At 41.4% G+C, this 14,678-nt stretch overlaps 1 protein-coding gene across 1 annotated transcript; it reads right to left on the bottom strand.

Annotated features, from left to right (window-relative positions):
- Positions 1-1,039: 1,039 nt before the first annotated feature.
- On the bottom strand, positions 1,040-12,325 carry creb1b (cAMP responsive element binding protein 1b). Its single transcript, XM_071903710.2, has 8 exons — positions 12,232-12,325; positions 8,728-8,840; positions 7,663-7,839; positions 7,151-7,251; positions 6,285-6,430; positions 5,391-5,576; positions 4,761-4,914; positions 1,040-4,429 (listed from the first exon to the last, which is right to left on the bottom strand). The coding sequence occupies exons 2-8, from the start codon at positions 8,830-8,832 to the stop codon at positions 4,285-4,287; spliced, it is 1,014 nt and encodes a 337-aa protein (XP_071759811.1). The 5' UTR covers positions 8,833-8,840; positions 12,232-12,325; the 3' UTR covers positions 1,040-4,284.
- Positions 12,326-14,678: the final 2,353 nt, after the last annotated feature.

The following is a 14,678-nucleotide window of genomic DNA, read 5'->3' as shown; positions in this document are numbered from 1 at the left end:
TAACTCCACCTATGACAAACAAGTTGAACAACGTATTTTTAGTAAATGTAGATGAAAGTCTTCTCACAGCAACATTTTCCATTAGATATGTCCTTACTTTTGTTATCAAATTTGGGTCAATGGAAACCTTATCGTGTCAAATGAATTATGGTAATGGTTCTATTGCACCTATGTGCTCTATTCTCCCTTTCAAAATTATGCATATCATTATTAAATCACCCACACATTCCTGCTTTTGCTGCATACATTTTTAGTTTACCAATCTATTACCATTCATTCAGTTCAAAAGCTCCGAAACTGGACCAAATACAAACACACAACAGATAATTACTTCTTGTAAAAGGGACAACTGTTTTTTTCTAGCAGTAGAAAGCGTTACCAGTGACACAACTGATTTCACATCAATGTATTAATGAGAAAAGGTAGTAGGCCATGTGATTTATTTCTATCTATTAGTCCAATGAACTAAAGAGAAGCCACTGAAACACAAATCCAAGTGATCAACTTTAGTGAGTTCATGAAATCAGCAGAAAACAATCAAGAGTCCTGTACTGGATTGATGTGCTGGTGTGAGCCATCATGGCTCAACTCTATTGATTTCTTGTGCTGTTGTCAACAAAGCCATCACAGGCTCAATAGCTTGCTCAGCAAGTCGAGGCCCTGGGAGGCAAGTGATTAATGAGCAGGCAGCTTCCATCCAAACGTATAGGTAGACTACACTGTATGTATCTGCAAAACTCATATCAGCTGATAGGTGGTGAATATTGCAGGTGTCATTACAGTTGCCTTCAGGCTACAGCTTGGAATGAGTTGTGAAATACCAAATCCCATGACTTGTTTCATGCTGCTGTGATGCAAGGTAAAATGATATTAAGGATCACTGAGTGATTGGAAACATTACTTTTTCTATTGCACATGCCTTTTAAAGCTTAAAAATATAATGTCCTGTCAATGGCTTTTTACTGTTGAAATGGCCATCATTTATAAATTCTTAATAAAATAACAAATGAAAAACTTCGAGAGCAATTTATTGTGATATAGCAAGTGCTTACAAAAGGGTGATGCAATGTAAGAGTACAGAGCACTTCCAAATAAAAGGCTGGTAAAGTTTTAGAAGGTAATGATGTTGAAACAAACAGTATACGACACACCATTAGGTGACCTTGTCTCTATTACATACTATACAATAAATGGCATCTTAAATTGATAACCTGTAAAAGTGGCAATATATAAACTGATCACGCAAAAGTTAGAAAAAGGTTATTGTTACTGTTCTAGAAATTCTAAATATACTTACACGCATGTATACCAATCTGTGTCATGCACAAATGAAGCCTGGGTATAAACAATTCTGGCACAGAAATGAAAACACTGTTGGTAAAGGATCTTGAGTAATCACATCACATATTTGAGCTCAATATATCAAATCAACATAAGTAGGCTATTACTAGATTTTTTTTTCCCCCCGGCACCGGCACTGTAGCTGAGTTAAGTGGTTCAAATGATAGCTTCAAAATTAATTCATCTTTATGCAAAAACACACACGATGTTCAAAGCCCGTCATCTCTCAGATTTACTGTTTCTCCTCTTCTAAAAGAACTGCTTTTCCACAGTCAGCGAGGCTCAAGGTATGCCGTGTCAAATTGCATTTCCCCCCCCCAAACATGAATCTGTAATCTGCCCTGAAAAGGCACCGCGAAAAGATTACCTCTGTGCTTTGTCATGCTTGAATTCAGCTGCACAAATGATTTGTCAAAACCACAATATGAAAGGCAAGAGGCAGAGCGAGAGGTGAGGATGTGCGCGACTCAGGACGGCCGAGTGCAGCTACAGTACACGTTCCTGTGATGTGGGTCAATGTGACAGCTTCTTCTAAGCACTGTGTTACTCCGAGCATGAGCTGCTATTTGATTTCTGTACTCGTTTCAACCCCTTTACCCTCTATACATTACAAATACTCATGTGTACTGTACATTATCAACATTTTTAAAACTAGAAAAATAAAAAAAGCAGAGCTAATATGTGTACAGATGGTGTAAAAATAATACAAGAAAATAAAAATACATTTTTATGAATCTGTTGTTTCTGGGGACAACACGTTTTGATTTCTTCGCTGAAACTCATTTAACTCAAAAAAATATCTACTGTAATTGTATGGTTTGCAGAGGATTCAGAGAATAGTTTCCAGTTGAAAAGACCAAAGTTGAGGTTTAAATATTTACACTAACATGTGGCTTACCCGTGGAAACACTGTTGATAAGAAATGAAAAAAAAAAAAAAAAAAGATTTAATGTAGTTTTGCAGTACAATAGATACAGTACAGTATAACAAAATAAAAACACATAACACAAAACAGCTCCAGTTGAAAGATGGATTTTGTGCTTTTGCTTGGTGACTTGGAAGATATAAAAAAAAGTTAGTGACCGAGCCGTTTCTCCTTAGGTGTGTGTGATAAAACACATTTATAGTCAGGAACGTAACAATCTGTAGCCGAGTTTAAAACCACCGAGGGTTCTGTACTCAAACTGATAGCTGCGGCGGTGGCAGACAATTTATTTCTCAGCCGTTCTCAACTAAATGAAACCGAGGGCAGTTAATTGAACTGATATATCTTGTAGACCAAAATTGCTCTCAACAGACTCGCTTTTCTCTACAAATATACACTGTCAGTCCTAAAACAGAGCCTAAGGCTAGCACAACACTCCAAAATAGAACATTTTCATCAAAGGCCTTTTCTCATATATGTAGCTGCCATGATTGTGTTAGGCCTGGTGGGTTAAATGAATATACTTGTACACTGTCCTCTATTATACATTGATGTATATGTTACAAATATGCAAAGTCGGTTTCATATAAGCCATAAGAATATTTTTCATATCAAATAAACAGAAATACATAGGATCTACACATGCTGTAGAGTCTGTGTACGGTGATATCAAAAGAGAACTAAACTGATAGACTACAGTAATACATGTATCTTCTCACAAAGCACAGTCCCACAAAGTGATCTCTTCTCAACACGACGCACCATGAATTATTTGTGTTGAACACATGTATTAGTAGCCTACATTTAGTTTTATGCCAAGAATCAAGAACAGATCTGCTACATGTAAAAAATCCATCCATATTTTACGACCAAACCCACATAGTAAGACAGAGACAAGAATAATCTAAAACACCGGAGGATGAAATGGTATGGCGAAATGATATTTTGACCATGGTGGTAATTTCCTTGATAAGACAAATTAAAACGAATCAAATAGACGATGCTGGTCACTTCAGTCACAAAGGCCAGGAGCAGAACTCTCTTTTTGTGACCTTGTCATCAATAATATTCTTACATATTTGTAAGGGGGGAAAAACCTAGCTTTCCTGTGTGAGAATTTATCAATAGATGTGTTTTAAGAGTGTAGAAACTGTGCCATAGCCTGCTAATAATCTTTCTTTACTCGCAGCACTGACAACGTCTTCCTTTTTGAAGAAGCAGAAAAAGTACATGAGGGAACTGAAAAGTCTGATGTCACACGATATCCTTTTTTAAAAGACAGTCCAGTTGAATCAAACCTTGGCCACGGCAATCCGCTGTCTGCTGACACACAGAGCTCCACGTCCTTCACGATAGGCAGTTTGTAGCATCTTTAAAAACACTTAGAAAAAACGGACTTGTCCATGCCCAAAAGCCAATGGTTGGAAGAATCCCTTGTACAAGTGGCCACATATTGGATAAGTTGGTTCGCGTTAGGGTGGGATACCAGAGGCGGATCAAGTAACGATTCACCATTCATTCAAAGCCTTTAACTGCAGCTGGCTGAGCTTGCCTGATAAAATAATGTTCAGTACATACACAATCCTTACACAGTACTAAACATACTGTGTAGTGTAGCATACAGCATGCAAAAATATCACCAAACTACTTAAGAATTTCAATATATTACATTCAAACCATATTAAAGCCCAAAGGCTGAGGTGTGTCTAGCATTACTGTTGATTGAGTCAATTTTACCCTCACATGATGTTGCACAGCATTGTGGGTAGTGTTTTAGTCCACTAGCATTTTTTCAATGTCTATTATCAAACCTGGAAAACAGTACACACTGGCCTTTTCAGTGTACTGATATTGGGGAAAATGTCCCTACTAAATCATTTTAAGTTCATTATACTGACTGATAGCACTGATCAGCAGGTAGAATGAAACTGGAAAGCCAGGCAGGCAGAATCAAACAGTCAAAGTATTTGAAAAGAAGTGAAGTGCTACTTGGTCCAGCTCTGTGTTGAGGAGAGGAGCTACTCAGACTTATGGCAGTAGAGGTCTTTAAGGGCTTTGAGTTCCTCGATCAGCGTCTTGTTCTGGTTCTCCAGGACGGCCACTCGGTTCTCCAGACACTTAACGTACTCCTTCTTCTTCCTGCGACATTCACGGGCCGCCTCTCTGCGGGAGGGACAGGAAACATTGTTTGTTTGGTTGTTTTTTTTCTTAGCTGTTTTGTGTGCTCTAAGAGCCTGTAGTATTTTCATTAGGTCCTTGTTGAGCTGCCAGGTCTGAAATGCCTGTGGTAGTAACCTTTATAGACCAGCTGATGTCCTGTAAGCTACTGATCCTGCTGACACTACTTTTTTAATTTTAATTGACAATAAAAGTGTCCAGAAAAAACAACCAGTTGTGGTTGCAGGGAGATTTCTGATGCAACAGCAAAGCCTCTATTAAGATCAAACACACACAAGCATGCAAATGAAAAAGCAGGTTCCTCCTTAGTTTGTACCTGTTCTTCATGAGGCGGACCTCTCTTTTGCGGGTGACCTCCTCGGTGCCCCCCTGGGTGGGCAGGGCAGGGGAGGAGGCCATGACCACTCCTGGGGCGATGGTGCTGGCTGGGGCGGCTCGGATCTGGTAGGCCTGGACATCACCAGAGGCAGCTGGGCAGCGTGGGTTGGAAGAAAGCAGAGGTTTAAGTCCAAACTCTTAACAAAACAAGTTATAATTTGAGAACTGATAACTGATAGTTTCTGTCTTTAGCTGCCAACAGCTGGAAATTATCATGGTATGGAAAATATCTGTTTTAATGCAGGGGTTCGGAAACATCAGTGTCCATCTACCTCCGATTTGATACAATTATGTTTAAATATTATCAACACTGCACTGGTTGTCCATGCAAAGCCCTTAACCTGAATTGATTCTAATGTGACATGTGATCAGATTCCACACAAGCATGCATATCTGCCATTATTGTTATTGCTATTACTGGAATCTTTTAGCATGAAAATGGTCAAATTTAAAGATAAATAACGGCACAAAATATCAGCTATGGGTGGCTTCAATCCAACCCTATTACACACCAACTCATTGATGCAATGGGACTGAAACCATCCCCACTATCTCTCTGTCCTCTCACCTTGGACCACCACCTGGTTACTGGGAACCAGTATCTGCTGGCCGTCGCTGGTCTGGGCGTACTGGAGGATGGTGGTCCCGGGCTGGGCCGCCGCCGCTGCGTTGGTCATGGTCAGAGTCTGGAGGCCCTGGACCCCGTCTGTACCATTGTTAGCCAGCTGGATGGCCCCACCCTGTGTGATTGCAACTTTGCAAACAGAGCAAAAAAATCATTAGCGTTCGCTTTATTCACATGGTGGTCACATCTGATTCATGTCATACTTGGGGTGGGAAACCCTACCTGGAAGACAGTGAAGCAGATGGAAACAAAGGCAAAGTCAACCAGCCTTTGGACAAAAAACTGGATTGAAAGAACATCCATGATGTGGCTCCATAATGTTAGCTAATGTCAGCAGTCATGTTATCAACATTATATTAATCTCAAAACCAACTAGGTATAATTTTAGCCAACAACTACTTTTAACAGTTGCAGTTTTAACCAGCTAAAGTAACCGAACGCTAGCTTTACTAGCTAGCAGCTAGCATGAACAATTTGACTGTCAAAAAGTGCCTGTCAGCATATTAATACTAAAGATAAAGGCTGTTAATGCTGACAGTTGATATGAATTCAACCCAGTTGGTTTGTAGATAAACATATTAGCGGCCTGGAGGTAAGCCTCCAGGTCTGCTCATCGCTTAGTGATACTGAAAAACTATTTTGGTGTGTATTTACATTTTTTGACCAAAGACCGGTTTCCATCTGCTTCACTGCCTTCTGGGTAAATCTTCCCACTCTGAGTATGATGTAAATCAAATATGGCTGCTGTCTGAATTAGGTGAATTGCGATTTAACCCGTGAACCGTGACCACAGATTCACACGTCATGACTTCTCTATTGAACCAACGGATCACCTACTGTATTGGCCGCTGCTGGTCTGGTAGATGGGTGTGGGTACGGTAACCGTGGTGATGGCGGGTGCGGTGGCGGCATCCTCCTCTGCCTTTTCCTCCTCGATACGAGGGACAGCCGGTGCATCAGACGAAAGGTCGTTCAGGATTTTCCTGTTGGTACCGCAGGCAAACAACACCGGGGGTTATTCATAAAAGTCAGTGTTAGCACTAGTGTGACATCATGAGCTGACACCTTTGTGGCAGAACATTTCACTTCGGTCGGTTTTAGCACCATCAGAAATGCAAGGTACATCACCAATAGCTGTTTTTTGTGTTTTAGGGTGGAGTTTTCCTTCAAGTCTGTTAAATACGTTTCAAAAAAACATGTCACATTTTGTCATAGAGTGTCATTGTCTTTGGAAACACCTGAGAGTGATACATAAATTTGTCATACACAAAGAATTTGTAATTATTAGCATTCTGATTTAAAGTTCCATCTAATTTGATTAGGCTCATGGCAAACATTGGGATTACAGCAGTAGGAGTTCCGCCGGGCAGAATTTTTGTCTTTCTCTGCTGTTCTGACAGATCTAATATGCAGTCCAATGAACTTTCGTACAGGCTGGAAAATCCGGGTGGCTGTTAATTAACATTTTGATTTTCACTGGCTGAGAAAAAGTCAGCGGTAATGTGGCTTCGTCACGGTAGTCACAGCTAAATTCAGGAGGAAGTTCAAATTACCGAGCAGCAGATTTTGTGCTCCACAATGCTGCTACCGCTTAGTTTTATGTCAGTAAAACATTTACACAGACGCATGGTAATACACACACATGCACAGTCACATGACCAAATACTACACACACACACACACACACACAGACACACACATACCTGTATGAGGGGCGTCGTGACAGGATCTCCCTGCGCTTCTGAGAGTCGGTCACACTGTCTACTGACTCCTGGGAATCCTCACTTTCTGCTATGGTGGATATCTGGACCATCAACGCAGACAGAAACACACACACACTTCTTTCAAAATTGCATTGTATGAACCGTCCAGTTTCATCTATGTTGTGGCTGAATATGAAACACTGCTTAAACTAAGTTTCGGCTGAAATGCATTTTTGAAGGCTGATACTGATATTTTGGGATTTGAGCTGCACATATATATTCATGTATCTTGTGTAATCTGATCAAACTGTCACATTACAATCAGTTCATGTAATCAAACAAACTGCATCTTATCCATCATATCAGTGGTGGACAACACTCACTGCCTGATTCCCCATTTTAAATAAAAGGCCAATATCTGCCACATATATCGGTCTAGCCCTAGTTAAAACTGAGTGAGTGTGTAAGCGAAAGGAAGAGTGTGTGTGTATTTGTGTGTGTGTGTGTCTCACCTGTACAGCCTGGACCTGTGGTGACTGGATAACAGATGGCTGTGCAGCCTGGATGACTCCATGAACCTGAACCGTCTGTCCGTTGGGAAGCTGGACCAGCGTTACTGTGGGACCTGTTGCCGAGGCGTGGCCTGTTGCCATGGATACCTGAAAGCCAGAGGTGAATGATCTTGCTGTCTGAGGAGAAATCATCTTAAATCATCAGACATCATATGGAACTACTTTGTGAAAATGAACATTACTAATTAATTAACATGGAAGTACAAAGGGACACATTACATACATGCCACCTCCTATTGCTTTTGTGTATGTTTAATATTAAGGTTCTCTATGCTGTAATATATTTCCATATATTTTCAGGCCAAATTCATGGACTTTCAGCTCATTTCATATATTTGAAATAGACTGTTTCCAAGTATCTAGTATGTAATACCAAGCTATTATATACAAATAAGCGGCCAGCCTGCCCTCAGTGCCCTGAATGAAATTGTACAGTCAAGGCCGGTCTATATTTGTCATGTTATCATACTAAACTCGCTGTTTTGGCTTACTGCTGTAGGTGTGTGTGTGTGTATGCGTGTGTGTATTCGGGGGGTGGGGGAGCACTATTTCCATGCCATCCTATTTCTAGTAACACACAGTCGGCGAGCCAGGCTCAATCTGTCCTTCCATCTGTCAGTCCATCCACACCTCATCGCCAAGTTCAATGAGTCATAAATTTGTGCCATGGGGCGTGATGCTGCCGGTGTAACTCTGTGTGTGTGTGTGTGTGTGTGTGTAGCTTGTCAGCACATTCCCTCTCTCACTCAAGCAGTCAGTGAGGCGTTCTAGTTATTACCGCCTAAGTCCACTACCTGTGCTCCTTTAGAAATGTGAGAATCTTACTAAGTGTGGCGTGGAAGGAGGTATGAACCTTGCCAGGACCTCACACGAGCCTTTCCTGCCACCAGCACCAGTGTAATAGAGGTACAATCAAGTTCAATCATGGCATATGTCATTTGATTGTGTGGGTGGCCACTAAACTGCCTGCTGCTCCATAGTAATAGTGGTTATATTATCAGTTACCTGTGCCAGGGTGGCGATCTGGGCCGGGGTGATCTGCTGGGTCTCGGTCTCGGTCACAGCAGTCTCCGCCCCCTGCTGAGCCTCCGCTGCTGACTCCATCCTCATTGGCTGAGCTGAGGACAAGGGAGGATTGGGGAGTCGCTGTTAAAACCATCGATCTGCGGAGGTGCACCCATAGTATCTGTAGTAGTGGGACACTTTAATGACATGCAATGAAAGACTTTTCCAGCAGGAGGAAAAATGTCTACTGATGGGTGAAAATGCTGAAATGCTGCTATTTGTGAAGTTGAAGTTTAGAAGAGCCAGGCTATATACCATAATGCCATACTGTTTTATTAGGCCTAACCTCATCACTGTTCTTTATCTATGAAGAATATTCTGAAAAACCTTACTAGCCTTTGCTGCTGTTGTAGAGAAACCTCTTGACTCCGATTTTGGTGGTTTCCTGTTTCAAATTGAATTCCAAGTTAACACTATGCGTAATGTGTGGAAAGTGTTTCATGACTCTAGGGCCGGGAGATCCATTAAAAACCCATTGAAAAGGGAAGTCAAAGGGATAATCAGCTATAGTTTTTGCTGAAAAGATGGCTTTTAGGGATGCAGATGTTATCAGACAGCAGGGGTGAGATAGCTTGGCTTCTGAGCCTAGTGTTGAGAGCAACAGCACTTACTTAAGTGAATAAAACAGGAAACAAAGTTACAGCACATGTTATTACTGTGTAATAGGTAGGGCTCCAACTAATGATTTTTTTGTTATTGATTAATATGTTGATTATATTATCAATTCATCTAAATGACTAATTTACAAACACCTTTGCAATTAAACATTTCAAAGAACAAAGACAACAATAAACAAACAATACTGAATTATGTCTATCGCTGGCTACATTTTCAGTTCATTCCAGTGTACAGACCTACCCAACTATTGTAGTGCACCTGTGGTGGCCGAAGAGTTGATTTCAAAGGTGGACTGGAAACTACAGGCAGTCGCTTAACAATTTGCTTTTCTGGGAAAACTTGCACTATCAGTAAATACACCTATTTCAGTGAAGTATTCAAGAACAGCATCACCGGACAGAATTTCACTCACTCTTAGGGCACCGCAGCAACCAGCTGGCCCCGGTATTCACAAATATCTCTGACCATTCCCTGTTGACCTGTCCTGGAACACCTGGACACCTCTGGCTCCTACACTACCGTCCTGTTTGTGCATTCAACACAGCCATCCCAGAGCTGCTGCAAGTCAAGGTTTCCCAGCTCAGCGTTCTTCACAAACCTCTACTCCCTGCACAAATTTCATCGGTTACTGTTAACGTCCCCAAACTTGTCCGAAACAGTGCTGTGATTGCCTGTCTGTTACCAATTGAAACATGGCAGCACCCTCCTAGCACAGAACTACTGTGTAGAATAAAGAAAAAAACTGCCCACTACCCCTCTCTTCTTCACCTTATTCTTTCCAATCGGAATTGACATTGCTGCACAAGCCTATCACAACAGTTTCCTTAATCTCCAATTCTCTTTGTCATTAAAGGAATAACACAAGCATGGTGTTTTCTAGTAGGAAGCCTGTATCCACTGTGATTCCCATACGAAGTGAATGCAGCACAGATTTAACCAAGCTGTGCTGCACATTTTTTAACTTGTCATTCATTTCCCGGTTAAGGCTGTCATATGCACAGTCTTGTACCTTTCACTTTTTTTTCCACATTTTCTTTAAATTTCAATTACAAATGCATTTAGTGTAGCCATTTGTTTTGCTTTGTACAGTCTAGGACCGATAGAATGAGTAGAACAACATAGAAACAGTTATTTCGAAATATCTGTTATGCAAATGAATGCCCAAAATACTTCCTGAACCTGTTTTCCTGGACATATCAAGTGCTTTTGAGAATTTGTGTTGGAATTCCCCCTGGCTACTGCCAACCAGTAGATCCTCCCATATGTCAAAGTGGTTGCTGGGTAGCAGCCAATCGCCACAGACCTTCACGGGAAATGTACAAATCTCATTGGAAAGAGTCAAGGGTCCCACCCCTCGCACATTCTCCTCCAACCTTTGAGAGCAGAGGAGTTGAGGAATACAGAAAGGAGAGAGAAACAGGGGACTAAGGGGAGCTTACAGATACTAGTAGCTACAAGCCCCAGATGGAAAAGTCAAGTCATAGAGGGAGGGGAAGAGGGGGGACAAGTGAAGACAGACAGGCAGAGGCTGTTCTGGGGAATGGAAATAAATGTTTTTCTTTCCGAACCAAGGAGTTGTAAAAGCAAATCATGTTACGGGTTCCAAACCATCATTATTCTACAGAGACCCATTAGCCTACTACAGGCTGAAGGCTCATGGCTCACGTAGGGCATCTGTAGTCCAACATTTTATAGCCAGATATATCTTCTGATCCAGTGTTTCAACCATGTGCTGTCCTGACCCAAAAGTCTGCAGACTTTCATTCCAACCAAACACTTACAGCAGCTCATTTTACTGATTTACACACCTACAACCACAGATGAGTAACTACTGAGTAAAAGCTACTGCTGTAGTGTTTGTTTGGAAAGAAAACCTGCAGACTCGTGTGTCACCCTACTGCTCTAATCCAATCTACTTCTCTTATTAAGGATCTGTTGCATGTTTTCAACCATCCCACCACACAAACATCAAATCCCCCAAGGCCAGCTTCAAGCCAGTGGGCCTCCTGCATATTCTCCATCTCGGATGGGCTGCTCAGTGAGCCCGGTGATCTCACACTGTGCGTAGCGTCTATCCGCGGTATGATTGGCTTTACACAATTCTCCCTCTGCTTTTCAAAAGTCACTGGGATGCTCTCCGTATGACAGCAGAGCCACATGGCCAGGCAACGCCCCCTCAATGCACACTCCAGATACCTGTCCCTGATCACATCCTAATAGATATTACAAGATTAACACCTGATCTGGCCATGTATACGATGTGAATGTGTTATTTTCAGGCCCAAGTTCTTGTTTTCACCGTGTAACGAACGCGGTGGCCTGCAATGGCCGATGTCTATTATGAACAAATGAAGGGAAAATAAGGGAACATAATTATCGATTAGGCCGTAATAACACGAGGAGGCCGATAATTACGAGGAATGTATAAATAAGAATGAAACAACAAACGGGGTGGAATACGTTAAAGAAGAAAAGATTGAGAATACCCCCATTGCATTCAGCGCGCTGTGGGATATGCGCAAACAAGCCCCGCGCGCATAGAAGAACCGAAGCTTTCAGCATCATTTGACAGCCGAGAGCATTAGACTGTAAAGTGGCATCACTGTCTCCGCTGTGTTAATATACAGTGTCTTCCCTGGCTCGCTAGATGAGCCGGGCATTACTCTGTTTCTCCCAAACAGCCGCAGCCTCCCCTCCCTCCATCCTGCTACAAACACACCGCGGCGCCATGATCTCTTTGTTTCCTTCGGGCCGAACCCGACCAGACCGACACTTTTTACAGCCGCGTGCCGTCTCTCTTTGCCCCGGACACCGCTCCTTCCTTACCGATACAGACTCCCTTCGTCACTCCCGGGCCTCCGGAGCTCCACTTTTATTCTGGCCGACACGTAAGAGCCCGCGTCAGGCTACACCTCCGCCGCGTCACCGGGAACAACAACACGGAGATTGGAGAGGGACGAGAAGGCAGCTGGCGACACTGGCCGGGAATGACCGAACAGCGACCGGAAAAGGGCGAAGAATCCCGACGCCGAGCGAATCACAACGAACCGCTCTGCTCTGCGAAGCGGTTGGCAAGATAGCAAAACTGTCTGGAACCCCTTAAGGCCTTTTGATAATGGAATATATGGCTATTACAACAGTAGTCCATTGAGATTAAATATAATACAAAGATATATCTACAGGAAATTAGATTGTCAAAGTGCCCTATATCTACATTCTTCTTCTTCTTCTTCTTCTTCTTCTTCTTCTTCTTCTTCTTCTTCTTCTATTTAACAAACTAAATAAATAAATAAATAAATAATAATAACAATTATAATCTTTTTCATCTTTTAATTTTTTTATGAATTACCTGTTATCATGGCCTAAATAACTTACAATTGTAAGGATAAGATCACATTATGATACATATGTGTACAAATTATGGATGTATTAAAAAAATTAGAACTACTGCCAGTACTACTACTCCTACTACTACTACTACTACTACTAGCCTACTACTACTACTACTACTACTACTAACCTACTACTACTAGTGCTGCTACTACTACAACTGCTGCTGCTAAATTGCCTGAACAGTTTTCTTCCAAGCCCAGAAATGTGAATCAGGATATAAAATCTGAAGTTGCTCCAAAGATAAAGAATTGGGAAATAATAGAACTCATTTGGAAGTAAAAGCTTGGGTCAAACATGAGTCAACAAAATCAGTCGCTTATTAATTATCTAATTACCAGGTCTGGTGGACATATTTGAGTCTTCATGCACATTTACCCCACCAACTCCAGCAAGCTTGGAAGTCCATTCATGTTTTATATCACTTCCTCATCACTTCCTCCTGTTGACACAGAAAAGACCAAAGTTGGCCAAAGCTGACAGAATTCAGAGTTAATTCATTGTTATTCATGTTCACAAATAGATTGGGCTGCCTAGACCATAACAATAAACATATATGGATTCATAAATTGAGTGGCAAATGTAGGTGCAAAGATATGGAATATAGCGGTGGAAACCCAGTCAAGTGATTTCAATATATCCGCAAGAAAAGCACACACTGAAAAAGATAGAAAGGAATATTTTAAAACGGACAAAGGGAGAAATGGAAAAGGAGAAGTTTAATATTCAGTCTAGAATTCTTTTTTTTTTTTCATTAAAAAATCATCAAAAGTTGAGATTTATTTGATATACGCCATTCATCCCACAAGGGGGAGATTGTCTTCCCTCCCTCGACTACTGTAACGGTGTCTTTACAGGTCTCCCTAAAAAATCGATCAGACAGCTGCAGCTGATTCAGAACGCTGCTGCTCGAATCCTCACTAAGACCAAGAAAGTGGATCACATCACTCCAGTTCTGAGGTCTTTACACTGGCTTCCTGTCTGTCAAAGAATTGATTTCAAAATACTACTGTTGGTTTATAAAGCACTGAATGGTTTAGGGCCAAAATACATTTCTGATCTTCTGCTACGTTATGAACCATCCAGACCTCTCAGGTCGTCTGGGATAGGTCTGCTTTCTGTCCCCAGAGTCAAAACTAAACATGGAGAAGCAGCGTTCAGTTTTTATGCACCACATATCTGGAACAAACTCCCAGAAAACTCTCAGTTCTTTTAGATCAAGGCTGAAGACTTTTCTGTTTACCGCTGCCTTTTATTAAATCAAATAATTATTCATTTCTTACACTGCACTGTAACTTTTATTCTTGTATTTGTATTCTCATTTTAACTGTTTCTGTTCAGGATCCCAACAGAGCTGACACGGGCAAGTACGAATTTTCATTGGTCTTGTCCAGGTAATGCTTACTTGCACGAGTGAACACTATATGTGGGGGGGACAGAGCTTTACCCTGTATGATTCTCATCCATCTGTGGATGGTGAGGTTTTTGACCAAGAGGAGAATCTATGATTCTCGTCTGCCTTGGGCAGTGAGATCTGTAAATTAAAGAAAAACATATGGGTTCACTCACAATGTGCATCTAAAAGTGGGAGTATTTGTTGTGTTTGTTGTGTTCTTTTATCTTTCTATTTTACTTGATTTGATTCTTTTAATGCAATATATGAATTTTATCTTTTTCACTTTGTCTCGATGCTTTTAATGTTTTATGTAAAGCACTCTGAATTGCCTTGTTGCTGAAATGTGCTATATAAATAAACTTGCCTTGCCTTGCCTTGCCCTCTGGTTGGGGTGTTGGATCAGCTAGTGTGTTCCCTCTGGAGCAGGTAGGGGTTAATAGCATATTGAAGTGAGTAGTGGGGGAGAATATGAGAAAGAGGATGTGAT

This window comes from Centroberyx gerrardi, chromosome 10 (genome assembly GCF_048128805.1).
Source record: "Centroberyx gerrardi isolate f3 chromosome 10, fCenGer3.hap1.cur.20231027, whole genome shotgun sequence".
In the NCBI taxonomy this organism is placed as follows: domain Eukaryota; kingdom Metazoa; phylum Chordata; class Actinopteri; order Beryciformes; family Berycidae; genus Centroberyx; species Centroberyx gerrardi.
The sequence above is the reverse complement of the archived record's forward strand: the minus strand, read 5'-3'. Positions and strand labels throughout refer to the sequence as shown.

What these genes read in the sequence shown, in the direction of transcription:
- creb1b (XM_071903710.2), bottom strand. Translation starts at nt 8,832, where the DNA reads ATGAGGATGGAGTCAGCAGCGGAGGCTCAGCAGGGGGCGGAGACTGCT. An exon ending in CACAGGTCCAGGCTGTACAG is followed by an intron (nt 7,252 to 7,662) that starts GTGAGACACACA and finishes TTGATGGTCCAG; the next exon opens with ATATCCACCATAGCAGAAAG. An exon ending in GTCCGCCTCATGAAGAACAG is followed by an intron (nt 4,430 to 4,760) that starts GTACAAACTAAG and finishes TCCCTCCCGCAG; the next exon opens with AGAGGCGGCCCGTGAATGTC.